The following is a 27500-nucleotide window of genomic DNA, read 5'->3' on the forward strand; positions in this document are numbered from 1 at the left end:
ATATATATAAATAAATATATATATATATATATATATATATATATATATATATATATATATATATATATATATATATATATTTAAAAAACAAAGTAACACTTATTGATTATATTAACAGTGACGACAACACCTGACCATTATGAAACAACCGTACCAACCGAAACAAGGACACCCCACTGGCATGAAACAAGGACGCCCCACTGGCATGAAACAACAGTACCAACCGAAACAAGGACGCCCCACTGGCATGAAACAACAGTACCAACCGAAACAAGGACGCCCCACTGGCATGAAACAACAGTACCAACAGAAACAAGGACGCCCCACTGGCATGAAACAACAGTACCCACCGAAACAAGGACGCCCCACTGGCATGAAACAACAGTACCAACAGAAACAAGGACGCCCCACTGGCATGAAACAACAGTACCAACAGAAACAAGGACGCCCCACTGGCATGAAACAACAGTACCAACCGAAACAAGGACGCCCCACTGGCATGAAACAACAGTACCAACAGAAACAAGGACGCCCCACTGGCATGAAACAATAGTACCAACCGAAACAAGGACGCCCCACTGGCATGAAACAACAGTACCAACCGAAACAAGGACGCCCCACTGGCATGAAACAACCCAACTACCACAGATGAACTGTAGCGTTGATGCAGGTAACTGTTGTAGTACTGCAGCCTACTCACTTGTTAATAAAAACTGCTTACTCCATAGTCTCTACCAAGGTATCTCCATATCTCCACTTGCAAGCATCATGAGTATATAATGTTTAAAAATCCTTTGAGAATAGTTTTTGTGCTCAAGTATTCATTGATACTTGAAAGCATAGGTGTCGACTCTACGGCCTTAATCCTTACTACCTCACTGGCTGAATATTCCTCTTTTCACAAAGAATGTTACTCAAGTCAATTTTTCCAATCATCTTACAAACTATTAACGTAGTAATCCCATTTCCTGGTTTCTCTATGCTGATAGCCAAGTGCAAAACTTTCTTGCTATCTCTTCCCGGCGTTAGGCCATTGCCAAGGTTCTAACAGACTAAAAATCTTCCTTAAAATGACTACCACATTCTATATGCAATTACTATTAACTTTTGACAAATTGCAAAAAGAAACAATACGATTTTGGGGAATGGGCAATAATCTCCTTGAATTATTGGATACAGGTAATTTGAAATAATTCTTAATGACCTTATGAAAAGCAAAGAAAAACAATCGAAATAAGAAAAACATAAATAGAATCGGTCTCAAAGGATAAGCAGGAAAGATTCACAATGAAATCTTGTTATCAAAAAACACTCACTTTCTGTACCACAAAAATGATGCCATTAATGCCTAAACCAAACACGCAAAATTAGTTCTGTAATTTGGATTTGAGTGAAATAAGTTTCAGGTTTTAAATTGGTCTGATATGTACTCCTTAGCTATATACTTTGGAATATATTAAAACAAAAACAATGGCCCAATTGAAAAAAATCTTATATCTCTTCTAACAAAGAACATTTGTCATCATATCAAATCTCCTATCAGGTCGAGTTTCGATGCTAGCTGGTGAAATAAAGCTAGGAGCCCCTAATGGAAACTACAACAACAACGAATACTGTGTCTGGGAAATACAGGTGCCTCAGGGTATGGCCATTAATTTCACATGGGAGGCCTTTGATCTAGAAGGCAACAGCCCGGGATGTCCCTACGACTACGTTGATATCTCAGAGTATGCAACGGGAGAGACCTTGACGTAAGTGAATGAATATATTTTAATATTTCAGGGATACCAATATATCATAATAGAAACATAATTTGCTACATAATTACCCACAATAATAGTTAATCAAATGAAAAATATTCAACAAAAATACGTAATAAAATCCAAATATTTTACCACAAAACAAAATATAAAAGGAACTATCAAAAAAGGGACAAAGAATGAATGAGTGCATTTCCATTGAAAACAAAATAGATGAATATAAAAATGTACAGGCAATAAATGTCGTGTATATATATATATATATATATATATATATATATATATATATATATATATATATATATATATATATATATATATATGGTTGTGTGAGTGCGCGTGTGTGTAAATAGAAATCTCAGTCCTTTACCGTGAAAACTCACTTACATATCAAAGCTAATATTGGAAAGTCAAATTTATAAAAAAAAAAAAGTTTGAGAGAAAAAATGGGAATAATTGCTGAAAGTAATTCTGCCTCAATTACTCTTACCCAGCTAAATCATTGGTCATCTAGGAAACCCCAACTCCATGTTATTTCACGAAATAAGAGCTCATAATTTCAATTTATTGTTTCTTAAAGTAAGCATATATATATAAGTGTGTATATATATATATATATATATATATATATATATATATATATATATATATATATATATATATACACACAAACACACACACACATATATATATATATATATATATATATATATATATATATATATATATATATATATATACACATATATACACAGTCATTCCCTACTTTTCGGTAGAGTTACGCTACAGTACCTCTCGCAAGAAGGGATATTTCTCGAAATGCAGGTAAACATATTTTCGGTTATTCATGGACATTTTAAGACCTTATAAACTATCGCCTCACAGTTACAAACCATTCCCAAACTTTTAAAACTTTCCTACATACCTAAGAAAACTTGTAGTTATGCACTATTTATACTATAGGTATAATACCTTCTTCCAGGGGAAGGCTTTGTGGCAGCAACATTCCACCTCCTGTTATAAGTCTTAGTAACTTTGCTGTGGTGACATTCATAAGTGACTCTTCAGTGACCTTGCAAGGATTCACATTGAAATTTGCAGCTATTCCAGGTAATCCTAATTTCCAGTTACTATCCTTAAACTAATCATTGGCATATCATTACTTGAATTTCAAAACGAACTTTCGTATCTTATAGGCATTGCAATTTATGATGCTATGACAATTTTCAAATATATCTGTACTGTCTGGTATCTGTTTGATAATAAACTTTCTCATATATATATATGTATGTATATATATATATATATATATATATATATATATATATATATATATATATATATATTTATATATATATATAAACCACTAATATTAGATGAAAAGGTCATTATATGAGTTCCTTTTTCATAAAAAAAGAAAGATTTCTATAGTTCAAGTCACTAGATTAGTACAAAATTGACAATTAAAATACCCTTTCCCGCGAAAAAATAAATCAATAGCAATTCCTTAAGATTTATACGGCTTCTATCAATAACTGTAGTTGTGCAAGTATTTATATGTTTAAATATATACATCGTATATATAAATATAAATATATATTTATCTATTGTTTAAAACATCAAGTAATATGCATCAATTATATCAACAGTGACAACACCACCAGGCCATAATGAAACAACCCAAGAACCACAGATGAACTGTAGTGTTGAAGCAGGTAACTGTTGCAGTACGGGTAGCCTACTAACTTTGTAATAAGAACTCCACTTACTCCAGTTTCACTACCAAGTGGTCTCAATATCTCTATTCATATGCTTTCGAATGCATTAAAACAATAAAAATGGGCCACTTGAGAATATTCTTATATCTCTTACTAAGAACTTTGGTCATCCTATAACGTATTTTTCATCAGGTCTGGTAAGGACACCAACAGGTGAAATAACGCTAGGTACACCTAATGAAACCTACAACAACAACGAACACTGTGTCTGGGAGATACAGGTGCCTGAGGGTAAGGTCATTAGCTTCACATGGGAGGCCTTTGATTTAGAAGGTCCGAGCCCAAGCTGCCCTTACGACTACGTTGACATCTCAGAGAATGTAACAGGAGACACCTTGACGTAAGTGAATGAGTATATTTGAGTAATTCAATGATAAGAATGCACTAAACTAGAAAGATTAATGGCTACATGACGACCCACATTAATCTATAGTCAATAAAATGAAAGAAAATTCAACATCAAAATTGTTATTACAAAACAAAATGTAAAAATAAAAATAAAATGGGACAAAAAGATGGGAGTGCATATTCAATGTAAAAAATTTATTAGATAACCAAAAAAATTGTACATGCAATCACAGAAGTATATATATATATATATATATATATATATATATATATATATATATATATATATATATATATATATGATGCATTTTGCACATTTAAACGTGTTTTTCATATTTCAAATAAGCCATAGATTTTAATACATTAAAGTCTGAATTCTCTTACCAACCTCTGATCAGAGCCCCAGGCGAAATCACTCAAAGACTATAGCATCCCACCGGCCGGGTTTCGAACCCTGGTCCAGAATACTTGCATGGCATTGACCATACCACTTCGTGGCTAAGTGGTAGTGTCAATGTCAGACAAGTATCCTGGACCAGGTTTCGAAACCCGGCCGGTGAGATGCTATAGCCTTTGAGTGATTTCGCCTGGGGCTCTGATCCTGAGGTCGGTACGAGAATCCAGACTTTAATGTATTAAAATATATGGCTTATTTAAAAGATTGTATATATATACATACATACATACATACATACATATATATATAAATATATATATATATATATACATATATATATATATATATATATATATATATATATATATATATATATATATATATACATATATATATCTTTGTGTGTGAATTAAACTCCTATTCTTTTACCTTGAAAAGTCACTTATTGGCATCGGTGAATTTCCATAAGAAAATGGTACGTGAAAAAGAGTGGGGATAATCACTGAAAGTAATAATGCCTGTATTACAGTTATCCAATGTTCATCTTGTTATCTGAGAAACACCAAATATATATTACTTCCCAAAATAGCACATCGAAATTTCATCTTACTGTTTCTTGAAGTAGACATTAAGTGTGATGACAATTCTAATATATATGTTTATTATAAGCCTTGCATAAAACGAAAATTGACTAGAATTTAGTGTCCTTCACAAATAAGTCATGGAAAGGACTATACTGTATTGTTTATATATACAGTATATATATATATATATATATATATATATATATATATATATATATATATATATATAGTCATCCCCCCTTTTCTGGAAGGGTTACGTTCCGTACCCGCAGCGAAAAAGGAATTCTCACATATGACGGGATATTTTAAGCCCTTATAAACAATACCCACATTGTTGCAAACCTTTCCCACATCCATTTAACATTCTCCTATATTCCTAAGAAAACATTTAGTTATAGACTATTAATGCTATACATATAATTACCACTTTCAGGGGAAGGCTTTGCGGCAGCAACATTCCACCTCCTGTTGTAAGCCATAGTAACTCTGCTGTGGTGACATTCATAAGTGATGCTTCAGTGACCATGCAAGGATTCACGCTTAAATTTGAAGCCATATCAGGTAATTCTAATTTCAGTTACTATCTTGAACTTAATCGCTGACATATCATTACTTGAATTTCAAAATGGATATTTGTATATTACAGGCACTCAGATTCATAAAGTAACGACAAATTTAAACATATGTATGTGATCTGGTATCTGATTTACACACACACACACACACACACATATATATATATATATATATATATATATATATATATATATATATATATATATATATATTTAGATAGATAGATAGATAGAAAGATAGACACACACATTGTATAAGTGTACTTAAATATTTATTATATACAGAGCTAATACTAAATGAAAAGTTAATTACAACAGTTATATTTGCACAAAAAGAAAGAAAAATAGGAACTAGAGGGACTTTACACATAGGGTTGTTAGGTGCACACCGAACCTGGCCACCTTTCTAATCATTAGAATTTAAACTCATTAGATTAATACAATATTTTTTAATTAAAATGCCTCTTTTCAAATGCAAAAATGAATCGATAGTGATTCAATATGTTTTATATTACAATATTGTGTCCATATTGAATGAGATTTGGGAATTGAATAGCAGGACAGGATTAGAAATGAAGTTTTAAGAGAGATTACTCGAGTGCCATATGTGGATGAGATCATGATGGCGGATAGATGGAGATGGTTTGGGAATACTTCACATTCCCCAAGAGAGCTTACTTCATCATACGTTCAGCTGGGCTCCATAAGACACTAGAAGAGTTGGAAGACCCAGGCCTACATGGCTGAGGACTATGAAGCGCCATGTAGATGATAATGAATGGAAGTTTTGAATTAAGAGCTCAAGATAGAGACGACGGGCCAAATCGAACCGAGACCCTTTGCGTCAATAAGCGTAGGAGATGATGATGATGACGATTGAATAATAAACTGTATATGTATATGTATGAATAGGTATAAATATATATATTTTAAAATATAAAGTAATATGCATCAATTATATCAACAGTGACAACACCACCAGGCCATAATGAAACAACCCTACCAACAGAAACAACAACGACGAACTGGTATGAAACAACCCAAGAACCACAGATGAACTGTAGTGTTGAAGCAGGTAACTGTTGCAGTACGGGTAGCCTACTAACTTTGTAATAAGAACTCCACTTACTCCAGTTTCACGACCAAGTGGTCTCAATATCTCTATTCATATACTTTCGAATGCATTAAAACAATAAAAATGGGCCACTTGAGAATATTCTTATACCTTTTACAAAGAACTTTGGTCATCCTATAACGTATTTCTCATCAGGTCTGATAAGGACACCAGCAGGTGAAATAACGCTAGGTACACCTAATGAAACCTACAACAACAACGAACACTGTGTCTGGGAGATACAGGTGCCTGAGGGTAAGGTCATTAGCTTCACATGGGAGGCCTTTGATCTAGAAAGATGCCCTTACGACTACGTTGAGGAGACACCTTGACGTAAGTGAATGAGTATATTTGAGTAATTCAATGATAAGAATGCACTAAACTAGAAAAAGTATGGCTACATGACGACCCACATTAATCTATATTCAATAAAATGTAAGAAAATTCAACATCAACAATTCATGAAATTCAAAATTATTATTACAAAAAAATGTAAATATAAAAATAAAAAGAGACAAAGATAGGAGTGCATATTCAATGTAAGAAATTTATTAGATAACCAAAAAAATTGTACATGCAATAACAGAAGAATATATATATATATATATATATATATATATATATATATATATATATATATATATATATATATATATATACATATATATATATATATATACACACACACATATATATATATATATATATATATATATATATATATATATATATATATATAGATATACGCACATATATATATAGATATATATATATATATATATATATATATATATATATATATATATATATATATATATATACACACACACACATATATATATATATATATATATATATATATATATATATATATATATATATATATATATATATATATATATATATGATACATTTTGTACTTTTAAACGTGTTTTTGATATTTCAAATAAGCCATAAATTTTAATACATTAAAGTCTGGATGCTCTTACCAACCTCGGATCAGAGCCCCAGGCAAAATCACTCAAAGACTATAGCATCCCACTGGCTGGGTTTTGAACCCTGGTCCAGAATACTTGCACGACATTGACCATACCACTTCGTGGCTAAGTGGTAGTGTCAATGTCATACAAGTATCCTGGACCAGGGTTCGAAACCCGGCCGGTGAGATGCTATAGCCTTTGAGTGATTTCGCCTGGGGCTCTGATCCTGAAGTCGGTAAGAGAATCCAGACTTTAATGTATTAAAATATATGGCTTATTTAAAAGATTGTATATATACATATACATACATGCATATATATATATATATATATATATATATATATATATATATATATATATATATATATGTATGTATATATCTTTGTATGTGAATTAAACTCCTATTCTTTTACCTTGAAAAGTCACTTATTGGTATCGGTGAATTTGCATAGGAAAATGGTACGTGAAAAAGAGTGGGGATAATCTCTGAAAGTAATAATGCCTGTATCACAGTTATCCAATGTTCATCTTGTTATCTGAGAAACACCAAATATATATTACTTCCTAAAATAGCACATCGAAATTTCATCTTACTGATTCTTGAAGTAGAAATTAAGTGTGATAATATTTCTAATATACATGTTTATTATAAGGCTTGCGTAAAACGAAAATTGACTAGAATTTAGTGTTCTTAATAAACGAGTCATGGAACGGACTATACTGTATTGTTTATATATACTGTATATGCAACAGTTCCTCCTTTACTTAAACCAGATGGCTCCGTCACTCACTGTCCAAAGGAAAAGGCAACCCTTTTGGCTGATGTTTTTGACAGTAAACAGAGTAATGAAAAACTTGAACTTCCTCATTCTTGTTTTCCTGAGGCTAAACTAACTAGTTTAGCTTTTCGATCTCGTGAGATTAAAGCTCTGTTGATGGACCTTGATGCTTATGGAGGTGTAGACCCAAATGGTATTTTTCCTTTGTTTTTTATAAAGACAGCAGATTTCTTAGCTCCAAAGTTATCTGTTATTTTACGCAAGTTAGCAAGAAGAGGAGCTTTTAGCACTTGTTGGAGAATTGGTAATGTTACTCCTCTATGTAAATGTGTTTGTGGTAGCTCAAGTCCCACTGATTACCGCCCAATTTCCATAACTCCCATATTATCTAAAGTTTTTGAACGTCTTCTGGCAAAACGTCTTAATAGGTTTGCTGAAGGTAATCATCTATTCCCTAGTTTGCAATTTGGTTTTCGGAAAGGCCTTGGAGCATGTGATGCCCTTCTTACAATCTCCAATGCAGTACAGAAATCCCTTGATTGTGGTCGGGAAGTTCGTATGATTGGCCTTGATTTTAGTGCTGCCTTTGACCGTGTTAATCATGAGGCCCTTGTTTTCAAACTGAAACAGTTGGGAGTGGGTGGGTCGTTTCTTAGCATTATTATTGATTTTTTATGTAGTAGATCTCAAAGAGTTGTTGTTGATGGGCACCATAGTGAGTATAGGAATGTGATATCCGGTGTCCCACAGGGTAGTGTTCTTGGCCCATTACTTTTCATACTATATACACATGACATGTGGTTTGGCCTAGAAAATAAGCTTGTTGCATATGCAGATGATGCTACTCTCTTTGCATCAATTCCATCCCCTGAATGTAGATCTGGGGTTGGTGAATCCCTTAATAGAGATTTAGCTAAAATTAGTGCATGGTGCAAATTATGGGGTATGAAGTTGAATCCTAACAAAACTCAAAGTATGATTGTAAGTAGGTCAAGGACGGTGGCTCCTCAACATCCGGATCTCAGTATTGATAATGTTTCTTTAAATTTGTATGACTCTTTCAAAATTTTAGGCGTGATTCTTGACAGCAAATTTACTTTTGAGAAACATATAAGGTCTGTGTCTTCTTCAATTGCACAAAAAATTGGCTTATTGAGAAAGTCTTTTAAGATATTCTGTGATCAATCTATTCTGAAGAAATGTTTTAATTCTTTTATTCTACCTTGTTTTGAGTATTGTTCTCCTGTCTGGTCTTCAGCTGCTGATTCTCATCTTAATTTGTTGGACAGAAACTTACGGTCTATTAAATTTCTTATTCCTGATCTAGATATTAATCTCTGGCACCGTCGATCAATTAGTTCATTATGCATGTTGCATAAGATTTTTCATAACTCTGACCATCCTTTACATTCAGATCTCCCTGGACAATTCTATCCTGTTCGTAATACTAGGCAGGCAGTTAATTCTAATAGCCAGGCCTTCTCCATCATAAGACTCAATACTACGCAGTACTCTAGAAGTTTTATTCCAGCTGTTACCAAGTTGTGGAATGATCTTCCTAATCGGGTTGTTGAATCAGTAGAACTTCAAAAGTTCAAAGTTGGAGCAAATGCTTTTTTGTTGACCAGGCGGACATGAGTCTTTTTATAGTTTATATATGACATATTTGTTGTTGACGTTGTTAATAGTTTATATATGATATATCTCTTTTGACATTACTTTTTTTAGAATGATTTATTGTTAATTTGTTCTCTTCAGTTATTTATTTCCTTATTTCCTTTCCTCACTGGGCTATTTTTCCCTGTTGGAGCCCCTGGGCTTATAGCATCTTGCTTTTCCAATTAGGGTTGTAGCTTGGATAGTAATAATAATAATAATAATAATAATAATATAATATATATATAATATATATATAATATATATATATATATTAATTATATATAATATTTACATATGTATATATTTATATATATATATATATATATATATATATATATATATATATATATATATATATATATATATATATATATATATATATATAGAGTCATCCCCCCCTTTCTGGTAGGGTTACGTTCCGTACCCGCAGCAAAAAAAGGAATTCTCACATATGCCCGGATATTTTAAGCCCTTATAAACAATACCCACATTGTTGCAAACCTTTCCCACATCCATTTAACATTCTCCTATATTCCTAAGAAAACATTTAGTTATAGACTATTAATGCTATACATATAATTACCACTTTCAGGGGAAGGCTTTGCGGCAGCAACATTCCACCTCCTGTTGTAAGCCACAGTAACTCTGCTGTGGTGACATTCATAAGTGATGCTTCAGTGACCATGCAAGGATTCACGCTTAAATTTGAAGCCATATCAGGTAATTCTAATTTCAGTTACTATCTTGAACTTAATCGCTGACATATCATTATTTGAATTTCAAAATGGATATTTGTATATTACAGGCACTCCAATTCATAAAGTAACGACAAATTTTAAACATATGTATGTGATCTGGTATCTGATTTACACACACACACACACACACACACACACACACACACACACACATATATATATATATATATATATATATATATATATATATATATATTTAGATAGATAGATAGATAGAAAGATAGACACACACATTGTATAAGTGTACTTAAATATTTATTATATACAGAGCTAATACTAAATGAAAAGTTAATTACAACAGTTAGTTTTGCACAAAAAAGAAAGAAAAATAGGAACTAGAGGGACTTTACACATAGGGTTGTTAGGTGCACACCGAACCTGGCCACCTTTTTAATCATTAGAATTTAAACTCATTAGATTAATGCCATATTTTTTAATTAAAATGCCTCTTTTCAAATACAAAAATGAATCGATAGTGATTCAATATGTTTTATATTACAATATTGTGTCCATATTGAATGAGATTTGGGAGTTGAATGGCAGGACAGGATTAGAAATGAAGTTTTAAGAGAGATTACTCGAGTGCCATATGTGGATGAGATCATGATGGCGGATAGATGGAGATGGTTTGGGCATACTTCACATACCCCAAGAGAGATTACTTCATCATACGTCCAGCTGGGCTCCATAAGACACTAGAAGAGTTGGAAGACCCAGGCCTACATGGCTGAGGACTATGAAGCGCCATGTAGATGATGATGAATGGAAGTATTGAATTAAGAGCTCAAGATAGAGACGACGGGCCAAATCGAACCGAGACCCTTTGCGTCAATAAGCGTAGGAGATGATGATGACGATTGAATAATAAACTGTATATGTATATCTATGAATAGGTATAAATATATATACTCTATATATAAATATATATATTTTAAAATATAAAGTAAAATGCATTATTATATCAACAGTGATAACAACACCAGGCCATTATGAAACAACCCTAGCAACAGAAACAACAACGACGAATTGGTATGAAACAACCCAAGAACCACAGATGAACTGTAGTGTTGATGCAGGTAACTGTTGTAGTAATGTAGCCTACTTACTTGGTAATAACTTCATTTCCTCTAGTTTTTCTCCCAAGTGATCTCAATATCTCCACTTTCTATAATCACGAATATCTGATTCTTAAAACCTTTGAAAATGGAGTTTTTCTACTAAATTTTTTACTTGGAATTGATAGTGGTGACTCTGTGGTCTTTATCCTTCATGCCTCATTTGCCAAATATCCATCTTTTCAGAAGGAATGTTACTCATGTCCATTTTTCCTGTCATCTTTCAAACCACGAACGTAGTAATTTAATTTCCCTGTTCATATTTGCTTGGATAACCATTTCTTTTGTTTTTATAAATCTTTTTAAGAGTCCCGATTGGGGCTAAATTTTTTTGCTTTCTCTTCCCAATGTTTACATATCCTGAGGCATAAAATTCTACTATAAAATGACTACCACAATTTATATGTAATTACTATCGACGTTTGACAAAGAGCAGAAAGGAAAAATACAGCACTGAAGAACAAGATATAATCTGGATACATTGTTGGATACAGGCAATTTGAAATAAATAATTCTGTATGAGATTATGGAAAAAAAAAAAAATCAGTCTCAAAGTATAAGCAAGAAATCTTCATAATGATATCTTGTGATCCAGAGCATTTCCTTTCTGTACCAGGAAAAAAAAGGAATATCATTGATACCAGTTAATTAACTAAAAACGCAAAAGTAATTTTGTAATTTCAATTTAGGATGAATAACGCTTATGTAATAATTCCTGGTTTAAAATAAGTCAGCAACGTGCTCTTTGGTCCCACACATTGAAATTAAAACAAATAGAATGGTCCTCCTGACAATATATATATATATATATATATATATATATATATATATATATATATATATATATATATATATATATATATATACAGTATATATATATATATATATATATATATATATATATATATATATATATACATATACTATATACATATATATAGAAATATATATACATCTATAAGTATAATATATATATATATGTATATATAATATATACATATACATATACATGTGTGTGTATATATATATATATATATATATATATATATATATGTGTGTGTGTGTGTGTGTGTGTGTGTGTGAGTGTGTATATATAATATATGCATATACATATATATATATGTGTATATATATTTTATATACATACATATATATATACATATATATATATATATATGTATATACAGTATATATTTTATATACATACATACATACATACATATATATATATATATATATATATATATATATATATATATATATATATATATATATATATATATATATATATATATATATATATTTCTTCTAACTTTTGTCATCCTATCCAATCACTTCCACCAGGTCCAGTAATGATGCCAGCAGGTGAAATAACGCTAGGAGCCCAAAATGGAACCTACAACAACAACGAACACTGTGTCTGGGAGATACAGGTGCTTCAGGGGATGGCTATTAACTTCACATGGGAGTCCTTTGACCTAGAAGGTCACATCCCGGGATGCCCTTTCGACTATGTCGAGATCTCAGAGTATGCAACGGGAGAGACCTTGACGTAAGTGAATGAATATATTTCAGCACCCCAGATACAAATGGACCAATTTCAATTGGGGAAAATGGTATCTTGCATATTATTTCAACAGTTGATCAACACTAATATGGCATTATCATTAGGTGAAATAAAAACTTACTATTCTTAAACCGGATGACTAAAAGGAAAAAAGAGGTAGCAGTACAAATTTATGATAGGGATGTACTAGATAAGTACTATAAGAGTACACGCAATGATATTTTATATATATATATATATATATATATATATATATATATATATATATATATATATATATATATATATATATATATATATATATATACACACACACATGAGTAAGCGAGCCTGTGTGTATGTGTATAAATTTTACCTTTAGTCTTTTTCAGTGAAAATTACCATATCAACAAAACAGGTTAATTTTGCAAAGCCAAATTAATCTAAAACTCTATGTAAAAGAAAATGAGAACAACGGAAAATCGTAATCTTGACTATAAATGACAAGTTCATGAAAATACTGATCAACTCTTAATCATAAACTGTATATGCAATCGCTAAATTATAACAAATACTGCTTCTTCATTAACAGTTTAGTGTTATAAAACTTCTATTATAGATGTTCAACATACTTCAAGTCCTGTGCACAAGAAAACAAATGACATTATCGAATTAAATAGTAATCATGATCTCTATAGTACTAATATCTCTTTCAGGGGAAGACTTTGCGGCAGTAACATTCCACCTCCTGTAGTAACCCAAAGTAACTTTGCTGTGGTGACATTCAAAAGCGACTCTTCAGTGACTTTACAGGGATTCAAGCTGAAATTTGAAGCCATACCAGGTAAATCTAATTTCAAATTGCAACACTTGAACAAATTAGCCATGCTTCTAGAGAATTCATGTAATCAATGCATTAAAAACTCTGATTAAATTTAGATATTAAAAATGGTTATTTGGTATCTATAAGACATCAAATATTTCTGTCACTCTATGACGGACTTTTGGGTAAAAATGTTGATAAATCAATGTTAAGAGACAGCTCTTCTTATATATGAAACCGACTCCAACAGATAACAAATATATAAGATGCGATATTTGAATGAAGAAATAATTATATAATCACAGAGAGAGAGAGAGAGAGAGAGAGAGAGAGAGAGAGAGAGAGAGAGAGAGAGAGAGAGAGAGAGAGAGATCTTTCTTCTGTAAACCAAATCCGAGTACAGCACTAGGTAGGGAATTCTTTATCAACGAAAAATAATTTTTCCATGACTACTGGCCGTTGTACTAAATATCATGGAAAACACTAATGTCTGTTTATTGAATCTATTATTTTTTCTAAATAATGATTAAGATAAACAGTGGTTGTTTCTCATAGTGTCAGCCAAGGAAAGCATCAACTATTATTAATTTGTTTTCCTTTTCAATGTTTACCGACTTGTACGTAATACTGTAATATAACTGATACATTTGATGATATAATCGCTTTTAATATACGGCATAACAATAGTTAATTCTGTTAAATTGAATAAAAATATGGGTTGTAAACATAAGATTTACTTCATATCATGGTCTTCCAAATATCTTGGGTTAGAGTTCTCTTGCTTGAGGGTACATTCGGGCACACTATTCTATCTAATTTCTCTTCCTCTTGTTTTGTTAAAGTTTTTATAGTTTATATAGGAAATATTTATTTTAATGTTGTTACTGTTCTTAATATTTTATTTTTCCTTGTTTCCTTTCCTCACTGGGCTATTTTCCCTGTTGGAGCCCTAGGCTTATAGCATCTTGCTTTTCCAACTAAGGTTGTAGCTTAGCAATTAATAATAATAATAATAATAATAATAATAATAATAATAAAATTCCAAAATACATTTGTGCTAAAATTTTGTAACCAATTTCAGTTATGACAAGTCCCAAGCTTGGAGCGTCTGAATGCGAAACACCTTAACAAAACGACCAACGAAAAAGCCTTATGAACTAAACCATCCTCTTTGGTGGTGTATATTACATATCACTAACAAGACTTAGCAAGTAATACCCTTACGAAGACCTTTTACTACACCAAGAGCTACATTTACAGGATATCTAATGGATTTCCAAAATGGCATAGCAAGAGGAATTATAATTTGTCAGTATACCCTCCAACAAAAATAAATCCAATGAATGATACAACAGCTAATTAGAAATTGCCTAGCATTGAGTTTTTTGTTAATTTAATTTTGTAGAGTATAATAAGGGTAAGTTAAAATGTTTTTAATTGCATGGTTGACTGTAATAAAGGGGTGATGGATAAAATAGCTTGTTGAACTAATTTAAAAAAAATGTATAATGTAATTTACCTATGTAAATTATCATAGATGACTCAATGATAATCAACACCTTTAATTTGTCTTTGATTTTACATGATATAGATCAAAATAATAAATAATCAGCATAATCTTTACTTTCTCTTTCATTACATACTTGGACTCGTAATTTCTTCCAGTTATGATGACTCAAAATCCTTTGGCAAACAAATTATCTCTAAACCACATGTCACCCTAACATTGTAACTACAATATGACGAAGTTCCACTACGAATACCTGTGATTCTATTAGCTTACTTTTAATAAAGCTTAATCAAACAAAATTACTTAAAACACACCTAATGCTCCATCTTCTATTTATAAATTGGAATGAAACACTGTTGATGTGGTAACGTCCCTGACTAGTGAACGCTAGACTGGGGTTCGAGTCCCTCTCTGGTTGCTGCAACCTCACCATCCTTGTAAGCTAAGGATGGGGGATATTTGGAGCCTATAGGTATATCTGTTGGGTCATCAGTAGCCATTGCCAGGCCCTCCTTGGTCCTGCCTTGGGACTGGAGAGGGACCTTGGGCGCTGATCTTATGTATATATGGTCAGTCTGTATGGCATTCCATTACTCGATAGGGCAATGTCAATGTCCCTTGCCCCTGCCATTCATGAGCGGCCTTTAAATATTTAAACATCTATATACTAGAATTACAATAAGTGTGTGTGTGTGGCGATATAAAACTCTTTAACCACGTTAAGGTATCCACACTCAGATATACTATAGTCAATTCTTTTTAGTGTGGCATAATTGTACCGACGCGCAGGGGTGCCCTTTTAGTTCGGAAAAGTCTCCTAAAAGCTGATTGGTCGAACCAAAAATACTTCCAACCAATCAGCTATTAGGAAACTTTTTCGAGCTAAAGGGGCACCCCTGCAAGTCGGTGCAATTCTGCCGCACTAAAAGGAATTGACTACAGTATTACGTGCTTTGTTCTCTTCTTCGCTGTCTCGAATCTCGAAAACTAAAATAAGAAAAAACACAGATCTTTGTGCATTGCTAATAAATATTCTATGTTGTGACATCAAGCAATTAATTACAGGAAAAATGAAAGAGTAACTGAAGGACACTTGTAATGATTCGAGTTTTAATAACATGTTACAGTAACTGTAAACTTTAAAAAACTGTCGTGGTGTAGCAGAACAGATGAATATATTGGTGTAATTTACATTTCACTCCTTCATGATATTAATGATCTCATATGCAAACATTATAAATCATCTTGCAAAACTGACTGATTTCAAAGTGATATCAATAAATAAAAAAATAAATAAAAATAAGTATGAATGACCCGTGGGAATACTTTGCAGTGAAAGAATTAAGTTATTTTTTAGTTAGGGGTAAATATAAGTTTTCTTTATGTCGTTTTCTACGTCACCAGAAAACGCTACTTGTTATGGTATACTAAATATAATAAAGGATATGTTTTTTCTTTCGTATACAAATTTATATATTATATATATACAGCATATACTGTATATATATATATATATATATATATATATATATATATATATATATATATATATATATATATATATATATTTATATATATACATATATATATATACATATAAATACATACATACATATGCGTAGGAGCAGGGGGGGCTGAGGGGGCTATAGGCCCTCCCCCCTTTTTTTTGCTGAAAATATGCTTTAAAACGTTCAGATTTACTTTTTGTATATGCATTTCATCTCTGGCAACAGTTTTTGTAGTCTCACCCTCCCACCCCACTCCCGCCACGTAAGTATCATGTTAGTACCCAGCATCATAGTTTCACAGTCCCGTCACTCGTCACTCGCTTAGTTTTACAGAGAGCAGCCCCCATATTGGGAATCAAGCCACTTATAACGTTTGACCCCCAGTGCAAACATATGTTAATTTAGCCATCATTACCAAATTATGGTGATGACATTGATGTTGACCGTCTGCGACAACAACGCTCTATTCTCTCACAGCGTTGTTCTTCTGAAATAAGACAGGCAAAGCCACGAGAAATAGTTTATTAAAGGCCTTGGTGACCATAAATTGTCTCTTCTTACTGAAGTGACTAAGGTTGTTAAGCTGTTGCTTGTTATGCCAGCATCAAACGCACAGAGCGAACGCGCTTTTAGTGCCATGCGCAGAGTGAAAATGTACCTTCGGAGTACAATGACTCAGAAAAGATTGAATCACTGCATGATACTTCATTGTCATTTGGGAAAAAACCGATAGCCTTGACCTGATCGATATTGCGAATGAGTTTGTAGCAAAGAATGAACATCGTCAGTATATTTTTTGTAAATCCACCAAGTAAGCCCATCGGTGTATATATATATATATATATATATATATATATATATATATATATATATATATATATATATATATATATATATATATATAGGCCTATTGGTATTTTATGATTGTTATTGTGTAAAAATTGGAAATAGTCACATAAAAATATTCCAAAAATATGATTTTGTTATTGATACAATATGCTGTCAGATGCCAGGGAATCGCATCTGAGGGTGTTTCCTCATAAAATTTTTTCTGGGGGAGACCCCCAGACACCTGCCCCCCTATGCCTTCGCGCCTGCGGCTCTGCCTTTAGTTTCATTTCGAACTTTAGCCCCCCCAAACAGGAAAACGCTCCTACGCCCCTGTATACACACACACACACACACATATATATATATATATATAATATATATATATATATATATATATATATATATATATATATATATATATATATATATATATATATATATATATATGGGTGTAAGTACGATAGCGGCCACCTGCGTGTATGATTACAGTTAACTTAGAATACAGTAGTGTAAGTAGGTAAGGACACGGCTTGTAGGTTAGGTTAGGGGGGAAAGTTGAGGTTAGTTGATGTTCATTTTTAATCCACAAGGGAGGAACTGGCTGCTGATATATATATATATATATATATATATATATATATATATATATATATATATATATATATATATATATACATATATATATATATATATATATATATATATATATATATAGATAGATAGATAGATGTAAATATCACCCACGAATGGCATTTACTACCGAATTCTATCTTGGGAATATACATGCACTTGGAATTCATTTTTATGGTAACAGCTTCTGGCCGGGTGGACTTGTTATAAACTTTTATCTATCTTGATAGCTCAGTCGGTGTAGTCACTGCAGGCATGGTTTCCAGCCGCACAGGTGGGGGTTCGAATCTCCACCCGGGCAGAAGCTGTTACCATAAAAATGAATTCCAAGTGGATATATATTCCCAAGATAGAATTCGGTATTAAATGCCATTCGTGGGTGATATTTACATTGACTGAAATCACGTGAGCTTGTGATATATGTTCATATATATAGATAAGTGTGTGTGTGTGTGTGTGTGTGTGTGTGAGCAAGCGCAGAAGGCCGCGTGTATGTGAATATATCATTATTCGCCAAGCTCCTAATTGGTAACACAACATGCGGGAAGGAAAGTAAAATAACGAATATACTATAAATGTAAAACAATATAAAGACTGAAATATATATATTAAGATTAATAAAAACATTAAAATAAATAGTATACTATGAAACGAGACAAATAAACTTGCTTAACGAAAAGGAAAAAAAAATGATTTCTCTTCCGGGTCACAATCTATTTTTCAAATTACGAATGTAATAACAAGTGGGAGAACTAGAGACACTCGGTAGAGAGCATGCCTATACCACGCCAATCAGTCTTATTTTGCTCTTAAGACTCCACAGCATAATTGTACTTCGATGTATTTTCTTCAAAATCTAATGGATTTGTCCTTGGATCATTCTAACTCCAAATGTCCACCAGGTTTCGTTGAAATTGGTTTAATATATTTTTGCGTAGTGTAGTTCACAAACAAAAAATAAACGAGAAAAATATTTGCCATTTACTTAACATTGCAATTATTTTCAAGATACTGCTGCGTACTTGTACTTTGATGTACTTTATCCAATATGTTACAGATCCATCCTTTAAAGAAAGAAAAAAAAATCAAATTATGATGGCAATGGTTGCTGCCATGAATATACCCTATATATTATCTGAGCGGCTTTTTAGTTAGATATTAAGTCTCCATCTCTTAGTTATTATATGTTAGGTATGAAGTTTTAATTAAAAAAAGTGTACTATATACGAATCTCCATCGCTTAAGAGTTCCGAAATTATAGTATACCAAACGTCAGGGTTGCGTATAAAAAAACACACAGATGGTTGATTTGTATTCATGCATTTATTGGGCTAATTGTGTACCCGGCCGGATTACAATCAGTTCCACAGTATACAGTATATGGAGTAGTGATGGCAAAGCAAATGGGATGGAGACACAGAAGGTCGGACAAACGACTTCACAATCATGAAAATCTATGGATGAAAGTCTACTTTTGCACCAAGTTTGACTGAAATCATGTATGAGGAGTTGTATGTGTTTATGTATGTGTGACAGGTACAGTGACGAACATTCGGAGGTAGGGAGAGGGGGGGGGGTCACAAACGTTCTTCCTTTGTGTACCTCTAGATACACATTTATCTAAACTTACATAGAACTAACAAGGAACTCGGTTGAGTCCCTTGTTAGGCTGGGAGGAACGTAGAGAGTAGAGGCCACCCACACCCACCCACCCTTTTTTTTTTTTATTTGTTAATGTCGGCTACCCCCCAAAATTGGGGGAAGTGCCTTGGTATATGTATGTATGTACATAAAATTTGACTGAAATCCCTTCAATCATATTGGAGTTACAATGCTTTGATTCTTTAAATTTTCTTTGCTTCGAGTATTCTTCCTCTGTCTGATATTAAGCTATTGATTCTCATCTTAATTTAGTGGACAAAGTCTTGATCTAGTTACTAATCTCTGGCACTGTCGTTCAGTTAGATCTTTGCACTGGGTTTTTCCTAATTTTTACCATCCTTATCATAATTAACTGTTTTTATTACTAATAATTATTATTATAATTATTGATAATTTATACTATTACCAATAATAATAATTATTATTGATTATAGATTATCCCAGACTGTACCTTCCAATACGCTGTACTTGGTATGCAATTAATTCTAACAGGCGTTTTGAGCTTCTAGCAACCTGCTATTCCAACTAGGGTAATAATAATAATCATAATAATAATAATAATAATAATAATAATAATAATCATTATTATTATTTCTATCATTATCATTTCATACCAATAAAATCCTTTATCGGATTAAAGTCTTTACATACATTTTCAAGTAATCAACATTAAATAATAGTTCTAACAAAGATTGAAGAAAATCTACACTATCTCCATCAGTAAAACGTTTAAATAAATATCTATAGCCAATGAAAGAAGGGCACAAGTCTTCCAATACCAAGAAAAAACATTGGGGTAAATACTGTCCAGATCACACCCAAAAGTATGACATATCCAGTAATAATAATAATAATAATAATAATAATAAAGTTCCTTTAAATACGTTGGAACGGTTCCTTTCCATTAAAATCTAGAAAAAACTACAAGAGAACCCTTCACATCACGTTGGGTTTTGGTAACGAAAACTAGATCCAGAGAAATTTGAGAGGTCATAGGATTCTACTTTTTTTCTATATATAGTTTGTTCCGATACGTCCACCTTTCCAAAAGAAAAATAATTCAGGCAGAGTTCTAAACATAAAAATCGTCGCGACATAACTAAAATTCTCTAATTATTCACATTCATACTTATCGATATAATTTGAAAAACATGATGATAAAGAAAAAAAAAACAAGAAAAAATCACGGTAGCATAGTCTAAATGTCAATTTTGTTTTCATCAAATAAATTTATAAATATCGAATGCATATGACGGATAGTTTTCATCAAAAATAGTGGTGAATAAATGGTTCAATTACTGATAAAGTTATGATAAATCGTAGAAATAGGAGGCAAACATTCAAACATTAAACTTAAATCATACTAAATACACAGATCGACATAAAGGCCAAACTGATAAACTCTTTGAGAGTTTCGTGATTGGTTGAAAGTGGCCTCGATGTGTCGAAGGTAATGGACTGGGTTTTGATTGATAAGTCCGGTTATAAGTGATTATTAATAATGATAAAAAAATAGCTACTATTGAAATATAATTCTATGATGCAAAGGCTTCTTGCCATCTATTCATGCTGATAAAAGATTACATTTTGCGTTAATTCAAAATTCAAATGAGGTCTGACTATTGCGTAAAAGCTGGCTGATTTGATTGTAGGTGAGGTAAAATACATTGGGGGGGGGAGAGAGAGAGAGAGAGAGAGAGAGACTCGATCATTCGTTTAAAATAGTAGGTAATGGATAAATGTTGTGTTATAAGAACAATTAATCGTAACAATCTTTCGTAAGACAGTTGTCAGATGTGAACATCTGTCAATGAAATCACAATAATTCCTCTCAAAATGATCTAAGGGAAATACACAATTGGACGTTAAATCAATCGAACACAGACTCTTGATATCTTCCAATTTGTCTTCCCCAAATTGGATGTGGTTTCAACTATATGGGAAAAGAGTCCTAGACACATACCTCTATGTGTGATAAAACATTCTTTTAGCCTCCGTCAACTAAGTTGGAAGGAGGTTACGTTTCATCCCCTGTTTGTGTGTTTATTTGTGAACAGCTTCCAGGCCACAATTTTTATCATAGAGTAATGAAACTTGCAGGGATTAACAGTTATGTATAAAATTAGAAATTCGTCAATTTTGGAAGGTCAAGGTGGCGGTCAAGCAAAACGTCAATAAGTCTGAACATCGTTGTCACAAAGATTCCAAATTTGGTTCATAATTGAGTGTATGAAAATCCACGGCTATTAATTCATGTTAAGGTCAAAGGTCAAGGTCAAAGTCGAGCAAAAGGTTGAGAAATAAGCTGCCACGGCAGAGGTCAGCGCTCTACTGAGTGCCCCTCAAGTTATATCTCTATTGACCTAGCAAAAGTTTGCTACAGACTTTAATTTGGATAAACATTTTGGTCACTAGTAATATGACTATATATATCAATACTTTCATTATTGCTGAAATCATACATAACACTTTCAAATTAAGCCTTCCCCGTTTCTCTTGATTTTAATAAAAAAAGAATATAAAGATAAGAATACCACACCATTTCCAGTCTTCTACATTTCGGAAATAAAGATGGTACACACGCAATCCTGTCTGATTAACGATCATAACTTTATTCAAACGCAACTAGAGTTGATATAATTTACTTTACGAAAATTTCCTCTTATAGAGATATCTTGAAAACACAATACGGAAATGAAATCACGAACAAAATATACCAACTCATCATAGGTAGTAGGTTGGCCAGGCCACCAGCCACCCGTTGAGATACTACCGCTAGAGTTATAGGGTCCTTTGACTGGCCAGACAATACTGCATTGAATCCTTCTGTCTGGTTACGGTTCTTTCCCTTTGCCTACGCATACACCGAATAGTCTGGCATATTCTTTACAAATTCTCCTCTGTCCTCATACAACTGACAACACTGTGATTATCACAATTCTTCTTCACCCAGGGGGTTACCTACTGCACTGTAATTGTTCAGTGGCTACTTTCCTCTTGGTAAGAGTGGAAGAGACTCTTTAGCTATGGTGGGTGGCTCTTCTCGGAGAAGGACACTCCAAAATCAAACCATTGTTCTCTAGTCTTGGGTAGTGCCACAGCCTCTGTACCATTGTCTTCCACTTCTTGGGTTAGAGTTCTCTTGCTTGAGGGTACACTCGAGCACCCTATTCTATCTAATTTCTCTTCCTCTTGTTTTGTCAAAGTATTTATAGTTTATTTATGAGATATCTATTTTAATGTTGTTACTGCTCTTTAAATATTTTTTCCCTTGTTTCCTTTCCTCACTGGGCTATTTTCCCTGTTGGGGCCCCTGGGCTTATAGCATCTTGCTTTTCCGACTAGGGTTGTAGCTTAGCAATTAATAATAATAATAATAATAATAACTGATTATACTGAAGGAAAAAAAAAAGATAATATCCGTTTAGGTTAATTGTTCTTAAAATATTTAATTTTGTCCTTGTTTCCCTCCCTTGCTGGGTTATTTTCCCTGTTGGAGCCCCTGGGATTATAGAATCCTGCATTTCCATCTAGGGTTGTAGCTTAGCTAGGAATAATAATAATAATAATAATAATAATAATAATAATAATAATAATAATAATAATAACTTTAACGATAACAACCAGGTCTGGATACAGGAAAAAAAATGTATATTTTACGGGTAATAAATTGACATTTCATCTTTCACGCGAGATCAAGGTTAGAATCCAGATATTTTTTGATAAACGCCAGACACACGAAGCGCAAAAATGAGACATCTGACCTAAAATCCCCTGACCCAATTACTATCCAGATGCCAACAACACATGGCCTTACAAAAATAGCTAACGACCCAAGAAGACCCATCCGCTTGCTTCAGTCTTCTTAACAAAAACACAAAACGTACCGAGGAAATACAGATTGTCAATCAATTTCACACGTAAATGTAAACAAAATACATTGGAAAATTATTTGACTGGTTTTTATCTAATATTTTTCCAATAATTTTCTGTTAATAACGAAAAAAGAAATAACCTAGATTTTTTTTTTTTGGGGGGGGGGTTCAACGAAAGCCGAGTGTTGAAACTGGAAAAAAAAATAATACAAAGAAATTCAGAAGAAATAATTGAGTATTCCGTACTGAACAAAAGCAAAAATTAACATCCACAAACCCTTGAGTACTGCATTCCCCGTTTTGCAAAATACTTGTGAGTGCCAGAAACTTGTTTATTAAAAATTTATCTTACAAAAGTAGGTGTGGGTACGTGAGCATGTGACGTACAATAATTTTTAAATTATTATTATTGTTGTTATTATTATTATTATTATTATTATTATTATTATTATTATTATTATTATTATTATTATTATTATTATTATTATTATTACTATTATTTTTATTATTACTTGCTAAGCTACAACCGTAGTTGGAAAACTACAGGGCACCAACAGGGAAAATAACTCAGTGAAGAAAAACAAATAAGAAAATAAACTACAATTATTGTACAATTAAAATAAAATATCTTAAGAAGAGTAACAATATTAAAATAAATCTTTCATATATAAACTATAAAAACTTGATATAATAACAAAAGGAAGAGGGATAAAATAGAATAGTGTGCAAGAATGTACCATCAAGCTAGAGAACTATGACCAAAGATAAAGGAAGACTATGGTACAGAGGCATTGGCTGTGCCCGACTGTATCCTCAAGCATGAGATCACTAACCCAAGACAGTGGAAGACCAGGGTACGGAGCCTATGGCTGTGCCCGAGTGTACCCTCAAGCATGAGATCACTAACCCAAGACAGTGGAAGACCATGGTACAGAGGCTATGGCTGTGCCCGAGTGTACCCTCAAACGTGAGATCACTAACCCAAGAAAGTGGAAGACCATGGTACAGAGGCTACGGCTGTGCCCAAGTGTACCCTCAAGCAAGAGATCACTAACCCAAGACAGTGGAAGACCATGGTCCAGAGGCTACGGCTGTGCCCAAGTGTACCCTCAAGCATGAGATCACTAACCCAAGACAGTGGAAGACCAGGGTACAGAGGCTCTGGCTGTGCCTTGAGTGTACCCTCAAGCATGAAATTACTAACCCAAGACTGTGGAAGTTAATGGTACAGAGGCTATGGCTGTGCCCGAGTGTACCATCAAGCAAGAGATCACTAACCCAAGACAGTGGAAGACCATGGTACAGAGGCTATGGCTGTGCCCGAGTGTACCCTCAGGCAAGAGATTATTAACCCAAGACAGTGGAAGACCATGGTACAGAGGCTATGGCTGTGCCCTAGTGTACCCCCAAGGAAGAGATCACTAACCCATGACAGTGGAAGACCATAGTACAGAGGCTATGGCTGTGCCCGAATGTACCCTCAAGCAAGATATCACTAACCCAAGACAGTGGAAGACCATGGAACACAGGCTATGGCTGTGCCCGAGTGTACCCTCAAGCAAGAGGACTCTAACCCAAGACAGTGGAAGACCATGGTACAGAGGCTATGGCTGCGCCCGAGTATACCCTCAAGCATGAGATCGCTAACCCAAGACAGTGGAAGAACATGGTACAAAGGCTATGGCTGTGCCCGAGTGTACCATCAAGCAAGAGATCACTAACCCAAGACAGTGGAAGACCATGGTACAGAGGCTATGGCTGTGCCCGAGTGTACCCTCAGGCAAGAGATCATTAACCCAAGACAGTGGAAGACCATGGTACAGAGACTATGGCTGTGCCTTAGTGTACCTTCAAACATGAGATCACCAGCCCAAGACAGTGGAAGACCATGGTACAGAGGCTATGGCAGTGCCCAAGTGTACCCTCAAGAATGAGATCACTAACCCAAGATAGTGGAAGACCATGGTACAGAGGCTATAATTGTGCCCGATTGTACCTTCTAGCAAGAGATCACTAACCCAAGACAGTGGAAGACCATGGAACACAGGCTATGGCTGTGCCCGAGTGTACCCTCAAGCAAGAGGACTTTAACCTAAGACAGTGGAAGACCATGGTACAAAGGCTATGGCTATGCCCTAGTGTACCCTCAAGCAAGAGATCACTAATCCAAGACAGTGGAAGACCATGGTACAGAGGCTACATACCAGAGGCAAAGCTAATGAGTACTCATCAAACATACCTGCGTTGGAAGTACCGACTATAATGTCCATTCCTCACATAAACTGACCCTGTGACCCACTGCAAACCATAGTGAAGTTAAAGACCAGATTATATATTTCCGATTACCTTATATATCGAACATAATCAATAATATAATGGAAAGAAAAATTAAGCACATACCGGAAACCTACTTCAAAAATATAAATATTATAATGGTATTTTTCAATAATTTTATGATGGGCAATTTGCTCAAGTCCAAGGAATCGTTATCTAGCGAACTATGTTCTATGGCTGTTTATAAATTCGTGTGTCCGAAGTGTAGCTCAGAATATGTGGGTAGTTCGAGTAAACTGTTGTCTACCAGAACCTTTGAACATAAGGGCATCAGTTCGCGGACCCTTCTACCGCTAGGTAAGACTTCTCAATCCTCTATAAGAGATTATTGCCATGGAGTGTGTAACACTAATTTTAATCATCTTGATTTTAGTATTTTATGTAAAGCTCGATTTGAGACCGAGCTAAGATTATTGGAAACATTTTACATAGAAAAACTTCAACTGAAACTAAACATAGATCACTCTGCTTTCAGCAGAAAATTGTTTTAAGTACTATTTATAATTTCAAATTATCTTATTTTTGCTCATGTCTTTTACCAATGTTTTTTATTGTTTGTACCAATGTATGTTTTTAACTTTAGAGAACTTGATGATGGACAAATTGTCCGAAACGTTGTAATAAAGGTGTATTGAATGATGGATGATGTTTCGATTTGCACTTGCACTACAGTTCCTCATTAGACTGCGTTTCCCCTCGTCTGAGAAATTCTTCTAAAATAATAATAATTAATAAAACTATATTTGTGTGCTGAAGGCAACCTCTCCATTTAAACAACTAATTCTTTTACTCTATATTGAATAATTGAGACCGACGAAAAGATTCGTGATGCTGGTAATCGCACATATTAAGTGTCGCTATTAAATCATTATCATCATCATTATTACTAGCTAAGCTACAAACCTAGTTGGAAAATCAAAATCCTATAAACCCA

The 27500-nt window shown here is 33.3% G+C and overlaps 1 protein-coding gene across 1 annotated transcript in view; it reads left to right on the top strand.

The window, feature by feature from the left end:
• Nucleotides 1-27500, top strand: part of LOC137615523 (cubilin-like) — an 80920-nt gene that overhangs the window by 31242 nt on the left and 22178 nt on the right. Inside the window, exons 14-25 of the mRNA XM_068345435.1 lie at nucleotides 612-670; nucleotides 1544-1751; nucleotides 2743-2892; nucleotides 3408-3475; nucleotides 3671-3878; nucleotides 5301-5428; nucleotides 6410-6535; nucleotides 6731-6870; nucleotides 10532-10694; nucleotides 11743-11808; nucleotides 13192-13399; nucleotides 14110-14237. Coding sequence (XP_068201536.1) covers nucleotides 612-670; nucleotides 1544-1751; nucleotides 2743-2892; nucleotides 3408-3475; nucleotides 3671-3878; nucleotides 5301-5428; nucleotides 6410-6535; nucleotides 6731-6870; nucleotides 10532-10694; nucleotides 11743-11808; nucleotides 13192-13399; nucleotides 14110-14237 — 1652 coding nt within the window. The remainder of the gene's footprint in view (nucleotides 1-611; nucleotides 671-1543; nucleotides 1752-2742; nucleotides 2893-3407; nucleotides 3476-3670; nucleotides 3879-5300; nucleotides 5429-6409; nucleotides 6536-6730; nucleotides 6871-10531; nucleotides 10695-11742; nucleotides 11809-13191; nucleotides 13400-14109; nucleotides 14238-27500) is intronic.

The sequence above is a fragment of the Palaemon carinicauda genome, chromosome 21, assembly GCF_036898095.1.
Source record: "Palaemon carinicauda isolate YSFRI2023 chromosome 21, ASM3689809v2, whole genome shotgun sequence".
In the NCBI taxonomy this organism is placed as follows: domain Eukaryota; kingdom Metazoa; phylum Arthropoda; class Malacostraca; order Decapoda; family Palaemonidae; genus Palaemon; species Palaemon carinicauda.